General features: G+C 50.5%; 1 protein-coding gene across 1 annotated transcript in view; it reads left to right on the top strand.

Moving 5' to 3' along the window:
- Positions 1-522: 522 nt before the first annotated feature.
- ANKRD13C (ankyrin repeat domain 13C) overlaps positions 523-11,419 on the top strand; it is a 28,791-nt gene continuing 17,894 nt past the window's right edge. The window contains exons 1-2 of the mRNA XM_054384250.1: positions 523-877; positions 10,360-10,401. Of these exons, the coding sequence (XP_054240225.1) occupies positions 523-877; positions 10,360-10,401 (397 nt within the window). The remainder of the gene's footprint in view (positions 878-10,359; positions 10,402-11,419) is intronic.

Raw genomic sequence — 11,419 nt, 5'->3', positions numbered from 1 at the left:
CAAGTGTCAGTGTGTGCGGAGATCCCTGCGAAGGGCACAGCCTAGCCCTTACCCACAAACGCAGCGCAGCCGGACAGGGCCTTGACCGCGGCTTTCTATCCCCGACGACGGCCGGCTGCGGGGACGCCGGGCTCTCCGGGAGCCCGTCCAGCCGCACTGAGTAGAGCAGAGCTCAGCAGCGCGAAGCGTAATGGACCCGAGCGCAGCCGCCCGGAGCGCAGCGAGCCGCGGCCCCTCCCTGCCGCCTCCCGCCCCCCGCCCCCCGCCTCCCGCGCGTCTCGCGGCGGCCGTCACGCTCTCGCGGGAACCGCCAGCCAAGATGGCGGCGGCGCCGGGTTCTTGAGCGGGCCCCCGCGGGCGGGCGGGCAGACGCTTCTTGGGCGCAGCGGGTTCCAGGTGCTTCTGGCGGGGGATGCCGACGGGACGGGACTCGCCACCGCGGCGGCTCTGAGCGTATCGACCCCTCCGGCTGAGGTGAACCTTCCCGGCGGGGCCCCGCCGCCCGCGGAGCCGCCGCTGGCGATGACCGGAGAGAAGCTGCGCTCGCTGCGCAGGGATCACAAGCCCAGCAAGGAGGACGGGGACCTGCTGGCTCCCGGGGAGGAGGAGGCGGCCGCCGCACCCGGAGGCATCTTTACTGGTGGCCGGGGAAGCAGCGGGAAGGGCGGCAGGGCTGGGGGCCACCGGATCTTCAGCAACCACCACCACCGGCTGCCGCTGAAGGCGGGGGGGCCGGCGGGCGGCGGGACGGGCCCTCCCGCCGAGCCCGACAAGTGCGCGGCGCATTTCCCCGTCCACGAGTGCGTCTTCAAGGGGGACGTGAGGCGGCTGTCGGCCCTCATCCGCACCCAGGGCATCGGCCAGAAGGACAGTCACGGTGAGCGGCGGGGAGCGGGTGGGCCTGGGCACGGTGTGCGCGGAGCGGGCGGGCCTGGGGCCCGGGCAGCAGCGAGGAGCTCCTTTGGGAGCCCCGGCCTCGTCTCTCTGCCCGCCCTGCTCGGCGTGAGGCCTTGTGTGTGCCTTCCGAGCTGTTTTCCCCCTCGGGGTTTGGAGGACTGGCGGGGTGGAAGCAGTGATGTGGCTGCAGAGAGGACGCGCTTGGAAATCTGTGAGATTTCGGTAATATTGGTGAGCACGCTAGCGGCTTCTGTGGCACCGTAGTGCCCGGAGAGCAGCTTCTTACCTGCTGTTGCTTCGTGTCCATTTAAAAAACAATTATTATTGAAGTGCCCGAGCTGCCACATATTTGCTCTGGGAGAGGGACACTTCAGTGATTCCATGACAGGCATGCTCTGGAGTGCTTCATTTGGCTCTTGGTGCAACTGTCTTTGATTTGACCCCCCCCTTAAAAGTTTTCTCATAGAATCACAGAATGGTTTGGGTTGAAGGGGACCTTAAAGATCATCCAGTTCTAACCCCTTGCCATGGACAGGGACACCTCCCACTACACCAGGTTGCTTAAGGCCTCATTCACCCTGGGCTACAACATCTCCAGGGAAGGGGCATTTCCCAAATACTTGAGTTCTGGAATTTGAAAGAGCTAAAATCATCTTCTCTGCTCCTCTGCAAGCTTGCTTTGGATAGAAGTGACAGTAGCAGCAGTAGAAATAGAATCCTCCTGCTCCTCGTAGTGCATTAATACTTGACATCTTGCTAGGACAATTTAATATCTTTAATTTAGGGAATGTTTTACATTGTTGAAAAATACAACAGGCTGTCATGTCAACTTAAATTTGATGGTTAATTTTCATCTCTGTTTCTTACCTATTTCAAGAGTAACATGAAATCCCAGCATCATGACCCCACAGGTCCTTTAGCTCTTGCTGAGCATTGAGAGGATTCCCTCTTAGACTGTTCTTCTGCAGGCTCAACAGTCCCAGGTCTCAGTCTTCTGTCTTCACAGAGCTGCTCCAGGCCCTTCTGCATCTTTGGAGCCCCCACTGGACTCTCTCCAGTAGTTCCCTGTCTCTCTTGAATTGGGGAGCTCAGAAGTGGAGCCAGTACTCCAGATATGGCCTCCTTAGAGCAGAGTAGAGGGAGGAAAGAACCTCCTTTCAGCTGCTGGCCACACACTTCTTGATGTCAGCCAGGTTAGGTTTCTGCTGGCAGATACAGAGTTATACCACACGTAGTATTAGAAAGGGTTGTAATTAAAGAATGTGCCTGTGCTCCTCTTTCAAATGACAGAAATATGTTACCTTTGTTTTAGTTAATTGTGTGATCTAAAAGCATTCAAGAAGAGCAGTCATAGAATTGTTTGGGTTGGAAAAGACCTCTGAGATCATCAAGTCCAGCCATCAACCCAGCACTACCAGGGTTATTAAACTATGTCCCCAAGTGCCATGTCTGCACATTTCTTGAACACCTCCAGGGATGGTGACTCCACCACCTCCCTGGGCAGCCTGTTCCAATGCCTGAGCAATCACTGGGATTAGTATAATGGGAAGAAGAATAATGCACCTGGAAATTACCTGCCATGTCCAGGAGAACATCAGGCTCTGAAACACAACCTGATGCCTGTGGAGTAATTTGCAGGTCCGTTTCCTCAGTCAAGCCAGGGAGTATCTCCTACAACTGTCACAACATTGCTGTCAGGATATTGTTTTAAATATAGCTCCAGATAAATTTATCCTGTGCTCCTCATTCCAAACACTGCTGGAGTGAAAGCAGCAGACTGGGGAGGAGATTTTCTCACTCCTTGGGTTCCTTCTGCTGCCTCCTCCAGCTCTTCCTCAAGTAACTCATCGTCATGAGCTTAGTAGAGTTACTCTGAGGCACTTCTGCTCCACCTTCACCACACTATCATGTTCAAGAGGTGTCAGAAATGTTGATACCTATTTTAAAGTATTTACACACACAGAGGCACAGAAATCTATAGATAAAGGAATTCTGCTTCCTTGATGCTGATTGCAGTAGGAACTCTTTGGGGACTTTTACTCCTTCTCCTTCTCCCAATTTTTGCTTTAAGTGTTCTTTTTTATATAGTTTTCACCAAAACCCCAATAGTAAACCCTTGATGCCTTGACATGCCAAAGGCCTGACTAATATTTCCCTGTTGTTGTTTTCTTCCTGCTTGGATCCATCCCCTTGTTTACATTTTTGAGTTGTGAGTTGATGGCGTAGATAACCTCTAGTCAGAAATAAACCAGAAGAATCCCAGAACGTGAGGAAGTGACAGAGGAGGGAGAAAGAACTTCTAGTAACAGTTTTTGTTTGCAGTTCACTCCTATTTTTAGTGTGGTGAAGTTCAGGAAAACAAAGTCCTGTAGAATGTTAAACTCTTGCTGTTCTGAGAAAGCAAACTGAGTGCAGCCTCCCTGAGTTGACCTCAAACCCCATCACCCATCCAAAAGCTGCTGTTATTACTCCAAAACCTATGCATTTTGGGGGAGAAGCTGCTGTGGGTAACTTGCAGATGATTTCTATTGTTACTATAATGTGCATTCAGGAGCTTCAACATAGATTCAGAAGGTTTTATTCTGGACAGACAGCTCTCCTTGCTGAGTTATTCTAGGAAAGCAGACTTGGCTTCCTTCCTTCCTTCCTTCCAGATGCCTAACAAAAAGTTAAAGCTACACATCCATGTGCCAGTGGATACTGCACTTCTGTAACAACAACCCCATGAAGGCTCCAGACTTGGGGCAGAGTGGCTGAATCCTGCCCAGCAGAAAAGGACCTGGGGGTGCTACTTGATGGCAGCTGAAGATCAGGCAGTGTGTGCCCAGGTACCACCATTCTAGCTTGGATCAGTAATAGTGTGGCTGGCAGGAGTAGGACAGGGATTGCTCCCCTGTGCTGGGCACTGGTGAAGTCACACCTTGAGTCCTGGGTTCAGTTTTGGACCCCTCACTCCAGGAAGGATATGCAGGGGCTGGAGCTGGTCTGAAGGAGGGTCTGGAGAACAGGTCTGGTGGGGAGCAGTTGAGGGAACTGGGGTTGTTGAGCCTGGAGAAAAGGAGGCTGAGGGGAGACCTGCTGGCTCTCTAGAGCTCCCTATAAGTAGGCTGGAGCCAGATGGATGTTAGTCTCTTCTCCCAATGGACAAATGACAGGACAAGAGGAAATGACTGTAAGTTGCCCCAGGGGAGGTTTAGGTTGCTCATTAGAAGAAACTCCTTCACTGAAAGGGTTCTCAAAGCATGGCCTAGGCTGCTCAGGGCAATGGTGGAGTCCTCATCCCTGAAGGTGTTTAGAAGATGTGGATATGTGGTGCTGAGAGATGTGGTTCAACAGCAGACTGGGTAGAATTAGAGAATGTTTGGACTTCAGTGGTGGGTCTTTTCCAACCCAAGCTCCGGTTCTGTGATTCTCAGCCCTGTATTTCAGGTGAGGTTTTGTGCAGACAGTTGTTGCTCCAGTGCAGGGTTTCAGGCCCTGCTGTGCCCCTGCTGTGTTGAAATAAGGCCTGTAGGCTCCATGAGGTGTGGAGGGAAGTGCCTACTTCCCAAAGCTCTAGCTAGCGATGAAGCTGTCTTTAGGTGGAAGGGAAATGTGAGGTTTGCTGATGTGCTGAGCTGAGCTGTGGCCAAAAGAGAATGAATTTGATTGCAGCTGCCCAAGTATGTGCCCAGGTCAGTGTCTAGAAATGGTCACAGCAAGCACGTTGTGATGATTCAGTGGGATGGAAAGCATCCAAGCAACACGTCAGCTACTTCATTATTTACAGTGCCTGCTGGATTTCCGCTCCCTTACCCAGGTGAGCCACACACAGTTGGAAATTCACACCCTTCCCTCCCTCCCTCCCTCTCCAGCAGCTCTCTGCTGTGCAGCTGCTTGTGCTCATGGAATCAACACATGCTGTGCTTCACTGATAGCCTCAAGCTGGTAGAACCATCCAGCCATCCTTTCCCTGTCCTGGCAGAAGTGCTTAGTTGCACTGTGTGCTGCCAAGGAAACACTGATCAGTGTTAAATTTCACCTCCTTTCATCAGAATAATTTTACCTGGACTTATTCTGTATGCTCAAGATAAATATTCTAGAGGAGTTTCAGCAGTTCTTGCCATCCTCACAGCATGATGGAGTTGGAAGTGACCTCTGGCCATCATCCAGTCCAACCCCCTGGCTAAAGCAGGGGCACCCACAGCAGCTTGCCCAGGATCACAATGGCCAGAGGGCTTCGGAAGCTCTCCTGACAAGGAGACTCCACAACCTCTCTGGGCAGCCTGATCCAGGGCTCCAGCACCCTCACAACAAAGAATTCTCTCCTCCTGTTCAGATGGAACCTCCTGGGTTCCAGTTTGTGCCTGTTGTCCTGTCACTTGGCAATACTCAGTCTGGCCCCATCCTCTTGCCCCCCACAGCTCCTTTAGCTCTTACTAAGCAGATCCCCTCTCAGGCTGCTCTTCTCCAGGCTCACCAGCCTCAGGTATCTCAGCCTTTCCTCCTCACAGAGGTGCTGCAGGCCCCTCAGCATCTTTGGAGTCCACAGTAGACAGTAGTTTTCTATCTCTCTGGGGAGCCCAGGACTGGATCCAGTACTCCAGCTGTGACCTCCCTAGTGCAGAGCAGAGCTGAAAGAGAGCAGGAGAATCTCCTGACCTCCTGGTAACACTCCTCTTCATAATCTTCTGGAGATCATGAAGTCTAACCCCCATGCTAAGCCAGGTTCTCCTAAAGAAGGTCACACAGGATCAGCAGCTGATTATGATTTGTGTTCCTGTGGAGCTGTTCCCTTTGAGTCCCATTATTCATCAATAGAATGGTTTGGGTTGGAAGGGACCCTCATGATGATCTAGTTCCATGGGCAGGAACACCTCCCACTAGATCAGCTTGCTCAAGGCCTCATCCAACTGGTATTAATTAATCAATCAGTCTGGAACTTCATCCACCCAGATACCCATCAAGAGAATGAGAGTGTGGCTCCTTCAGCAGCTGCTGGGCTTGAGTTTGTTTCCAGATCCTAAAGGAGTAGAAATCCTGCTGTGTCTGCCAGGTTTCTGACATGACTGTTATGGAAAGTCTTCTGCTGCTACCTGCTTCAAACCCTGATGGGTGTTGCTGCTGCTACTTGGTGTTGATGGTTGGCTTGACAGGAGATTGGTATCATCTCTTCCAAGGCATTGCTGTTCCCTCACTTCTCCTGAGCAGAGCAAAAATTTTCTTCTGCTTAAGGCTACCATAAGACAAGCAAGGAATCTGTCTGCTTCCTCTTCTCCTGCTGGTGGGAAGAGCTTGAAGGTTGCATGGAGACATTCTGTGGCCAGAATTTCTTAATTTGGTGGCTTACAACCATTTTTATTTTTCATGTGGAGCTGATAGGTTCTCATTTCTGTACCCTTCACATGTCCAAAAAAGACATTCTGTCAATTACTGTGCACCTTCCATTTCCTCTCCCCATTATCTGTTGGATCCAAGTTTCCTATCTATTTTTTGCACACTTCTTGGTGAAAAGACAATCATTGAGTTGATGTCTGTGTTGGAAGAGCTCTCTGGATGTGATCTAGTCCAACCTCCTGCTCCAAGCAGTGATAACAGCAGAGTTTGGTGAGCTGCTCAGAACCTTGGCCAGAGGAGTTTGAAGTGATGGGTGTTATCTCCCAACTGCACTTTCTGCTTATCAGCTGAATGAAATCTATCAGAGTTCTCAGGAAGGCTCTCAGGGGCATGGTTAGCTTTTGTTGTCTTCTTTCTTGCTGTTTTACCAAGCTGTCCTAGCTTCTGAAGCTGTCTGGCTCTGTTGAAGTCACTGTTTGAAAGCTGGAGGGTGGTTTTAAATCTTCAGATTTTTCACTGTTGGAGAAAACTGAGTGTAGAGCTGGTTTTAGATATATGGAGTCAAAGATCAGCAGGTCCAACCATTAACCCAGCACTGCCAAGTCACTGCTAAGCCATGTCCCTCAGCACCACATCTTTACAGCTTTGAAACCCCTCTAGGAATGAGGACTCCACCACTGCCCTGGGCAGCTTCTTCCAGGGCCTAAACACTCTATCAGTGAAGAAGTTTTTTTTCTAATGCCCAGCCTAAATCTCCCCTGGGACAACTTGAGGCTGTTTGCTCTTGTCCTGTCACTTGCTCCTTGGGAGAAGAGGCCAACCCCCACCTGGCTTCATCCTCCTGGCCAGAAGGTCTCCCCTTGGCCTCCTTTTCTTCAGGCTGAACAACCCCAGGTCTCTCAGCTGCTCCTCACCAGACCTGTTCTCCAGACCCTTCACCAGCTTCATTGCCCTGTTCCAGACCTGCTCCAATCCCTTGATGTCCTTCTTGGAGAGAGGGGCCCAAAACTGAACCCAGGATGCAAGGTGTGACCTCACTAGTCTCCAGTCTAGGGGGACAATCCCTACTCTGGTCCTACTGGCCACACTATTGCAGATCCAGGCCAGGGTGCTCTTTGCCTTCTTGTCCACCTGGACCATATGCTGGCTAGTGTTCAACAGCTGTAAACCAGCACCCCTAGAGTCATTTTCTGCTGGGCAGTCTCCAGTCACTCTGCCCCAAGCCTGGAGCCTTTATGGGCTGGGTGTGACCTATGTGCAAGACCCAGCACTTGGCCTTGTTGAACCTCAGCTCATCAACCCAAACCCCTGTGTAGAACTTTCCTACCATTGAGCAGATCAACTTGATGTTGTCTGAAGACGTGGTGAGGTTGCCCTCCATCCCCTGATCCACCTATGCAGTGCTTGATAAGCTGAGAACCATGCTCATCCTCTGTCTTGCATCATTGGAGTGCTCTGAGTAGCTGGTGTGGCTCCTTCCCAAGTTCCTTCCTTCATAACATCGTTAGTTCAGTCACTTAACAAAGCACTGCTGCATCCGGTGCTCTGCATTGTGCTTTGGCTCACAGATGTTACAGGATCTATTAATAGAACATTTGAGGGCAGCTTCATGTGCATAATGAAGGAGGATGGAGCTGGCTGATGTTGCCAGTGACCCACAAGAAGAATTTGTAGCATGTGTGGTGGAGCTTGGAGCTGCTTGGAAGCTCTGCCTTTGTCTGCTCGCTGTCTGGAGAGGAGACTTCATGGTCATAGACTCACAAGCTGCTTTGGGTGGGAAGGGACCTTTCACCAAGGTCCGTCCAATCCAACCCCCCTGCAGTCAGCAGGGACATCTGCAACTACAGCAGGTTGCTGAGAGCCCCAGACCACCTGACCTGCAGTGGTTCCAGGGATGGAACATCTACTGCCTCTCTGGGCAACCTGGGACACTGTCTCGCCACCCTCACTGTCAAACATTTCTCCCTTCTTTCCAGTTTGAATCTCCCTCTTTGAGTTCAACCCATCCCCCCTTGTCCTGTCACAGCAGACCCTGCTCAGAAATCTGTCCCCAGCTTTCTGATTTGCCTCTTTAAGCACTGAAAGGCCACCAGAAGGTCTCCCTGTAACTTTCTCTTACGCAGGGTTGAATAACCTCCGCTCTCTCACAGCAGAGGGCTTCCACCCCTCCCAGCATTGCTGTGGCCACCCTTGGTCCTGCTCCAACAGGTCACTGTCTCTGATGAAGACTTCAGAGCTGGCCCCAGCACTGCAGGTGGGGTCTCAGCAGAGCAGAGGAGCAGAATCCCCTCCCTGTCCATGCTGCTGGGGATCAGCCCAGGACAGGGCTGGCTCTGGGCTGGCAGTGCACAGTGCTGGCTCATCTCCAGCTTTTCACCCACCAGCAGCCCAAGTCTGTCTCTACAGGGCTGCTCTCCAGCCCTTCATCCCCAGCCTGCATCCATGCCCAGCGGTGGTGTCAATGACCCTACAGCATAGAGAGTCACTGTGTAGCAGCCTCTCCACACTTGGGATTCCATCTCTTAGCTGTACAATGCATCACCCTGAATGGTAGGGGTTGGAAGAGGCCTCTGGAGATCATCCAGTCCAACCCCCCTGCCAAGGCAGGGTCACCTAGAGAAGGTCCCACAGGAACGTGTCCAGGTGGGTTTTGAATGTCTCCAGAGAAGGAGACTCTGTGGGCAGCCTGCTCCAGAGCTCCCATCTGCCTTAAAGAAGGTCCTCATCATGTTTAGATGGAACTTCTTATGGTCAAGTTCGTGCTCATTGCCCCTTGTCCTGTCACTGGGCACCACTGAAAAAAGCCTGGTCCTGTCCTTCTGACAGCCACCCTTGAAATACTGATCAATGTTTGTGAGGTTCTTTGCATGTAACAAATACTTCCTGGTGATGTGGTGCTGTCAAATAACCCTAAAATCAACTTTATTTGGTAGAATTGCAAAATAAATTTGTTGTCCAAAAATTTTTTCTTCCCACTTAGTGTTTAAAGTGTCCTTCCCCATGACAGGGGAGGCTGGAACTGAGTGATCTTTAAGGTGCTTTCTAACCCAACCCATTCTATGATTGCATTGTATTAGGAATGATTTTGTACCAAGTCTTTGAAAAATTAATAAGCTCTTAAAATTTTCATCAGTGTCATATCTTTGAGCGGCTTTTAACCTAGATGTGTCATTCTCTATGAAATACTAGACTTGAGGCCATGAGAAGTGTGGAGCTTTGGGTTATTCAGAGATTCATAGAATGGCTTGGGTTGGAAGAGACCTTCAAAATCATCAAATTCCAATCCTCTGCTGTGGGCAGGGACATCTTCCACTAGCCCAGGTAGCTCAAGGCCTCGTCCAACCTGGCCTGGAACACCTCCAGGGAGGGAGCATTCACAACCTCCCTGGGCAACCTGCTCCAGTATCTCTTGAGACTTCCTCCAAACAAAGAGGTCCTCCAAGATGATATTCAAAAAAAAGCTCTCTTGGTCCATGAAATAGACTTATTTGAAATAAAATACCCTTCTTAGATGCCTCTCCAAAGGAGGGCATGAAGATGGTCTGAGGGCTGGAACACTTCTCCTATGAATACAGGCTGAGAAGTTGGAGTTGTTCAGCCTGGTGAAGGCTCCAAGAAGACCTTGGAGCAGCCTTCCAGGATTTGAAGGGGGGCTGCTGGAGAGGACTTTTGGCAAAGGCATGGAGTGATGGGGTAAGGGGTGATGGCTTCGGACTGAAAGAAGTTGAATTTAGACAAGACATGAAGAAGAAATTCTTCCCCATGAGGGTGGTGAGGCACTGGAACAGGTTGCCTAGAGCAGTTGCAGAGGCTCCAAGCTTGGTAGTGTTCAAAGCCAGTTTGGATGAGATCTTGAGCAATCATCTGGTCCAGTGGATGGTGTCTGTGGCCATGGCAAGTGGTTGGAATTAGATGATCTTTAAGGTCCCTTCCAACCTGAACCAACCTGTTATTCAATACTTCTAATGCAAGTGGTTGCTTAGAGAAGTGGAACTGCTGTGTTGGACTTTGGGTTGCTCCTTGGGAGCTCTCGAATCTGAAGTTTGTTATCATCTAATGTTTGAGTGGTGTGTGCCAACACCTGGAGGAACTGTGATGGCTTCTCTGACCTTGAATTTAACCTCTTTGTCCTGTTATTTGTTGTAGGAAACACTCCTTTACACCTTGCTGTGATGTTGGGACATAAAGGTAGGTAAAGCCACCCATTTTGTTAGCTCTTCAGTCACCTTGAAGGCATGAGGGCAAGAGGAAAAAGAAATGGTTCAGTTCTCCTGAAAGTGCTCTGCTGTTAACACAAAGCCATTGCCCCTTGTCCTATCACTACAAGGTACAAGGTCTCACCTAACAGTGGGCACTGTATCTAAAGAGCCATCCCAGCTCCTCCATTTGCAGACCCAGCAGCCAGGGCTTGGTTTTACTCACCACAGAAGATAATCTGTCCACCAGGGAAGTGTCTCTTCCCCTCCAAGCACTCTGCTTGCTGGTGAGTCACTGTGGTTGCATCTGGAATGACTCGTACCGTTTCCTGTGCCATCTAGAGTAGGAGAATCATGGAGGAAGTTCATCTTGCCTTCATGCCTGCCCAGCCTTTTTTTGATGAGAAATTCCTTCAGCCTGCAGCTTGGTCCTGCTATGTCTTTGCAGACGGGTCACGTCGTTTTTCTTTTTAACGAGGTGTGGGGAGGAGAAGTTCTGGATTTAGAAACTGAAGAACTTTGAAACTGAGGTTTCAGATGAGGACACCTTCAAAGCATGGAAATACTCTAAGCTTTGTTATCTCCTTCATTTTAAAGACTATTCATCATTCCACCATCACCTTTTATCTGTAGACTGGATCATCTTAGAAGTCTTTGAAACCTTACTGATTCGATGATTCTGTGAGCAGAGAATGTATGTTGAGCTGTGACGAGGTGATCCATAAGGTCCCTTCCAGCTCCAACCATTCTATGATTCTGTGACTGTGCTAGGACCTTGTGTGGTTTGATGCAATGGTAACATTTCTTATCAGCACAGTATGAGCATCAGGGGTAGCACGACAGAATCCCAGCATGGTGGGGGTTGGAAAAGACCTCTGGAGCTCATCCAGTTAAAGCCCTCTTGAAAGCAGGGACATCCACATCAGCTTGCCCAGGATCACAGTGTCCGAGTGGTTTGGAATCTCTCCAGAGAAGGAGACTCCACAACCTCCATGGGCAGCCTGCTCCAG

This window comes from Indicator indicator, chromosome 10 (genome assembly GCF_027791375.1).
Source record: "Indicator indicator isolate 239-I01 chromosome 10, UM_Iind_1.1, whole genome shotgun sequence".
NCBI classification, from domain to species: Eukaryota; Metazoa; Chordata; class Aves; order Piciformes; family Indicatoridae; genus Indicator; species Indicator indicator.
The sequence above is the reverse complement of the archived record's forward strand: the minus strand, read 5'-3'. Positions and strand labels throughout refer to the sequence as shown.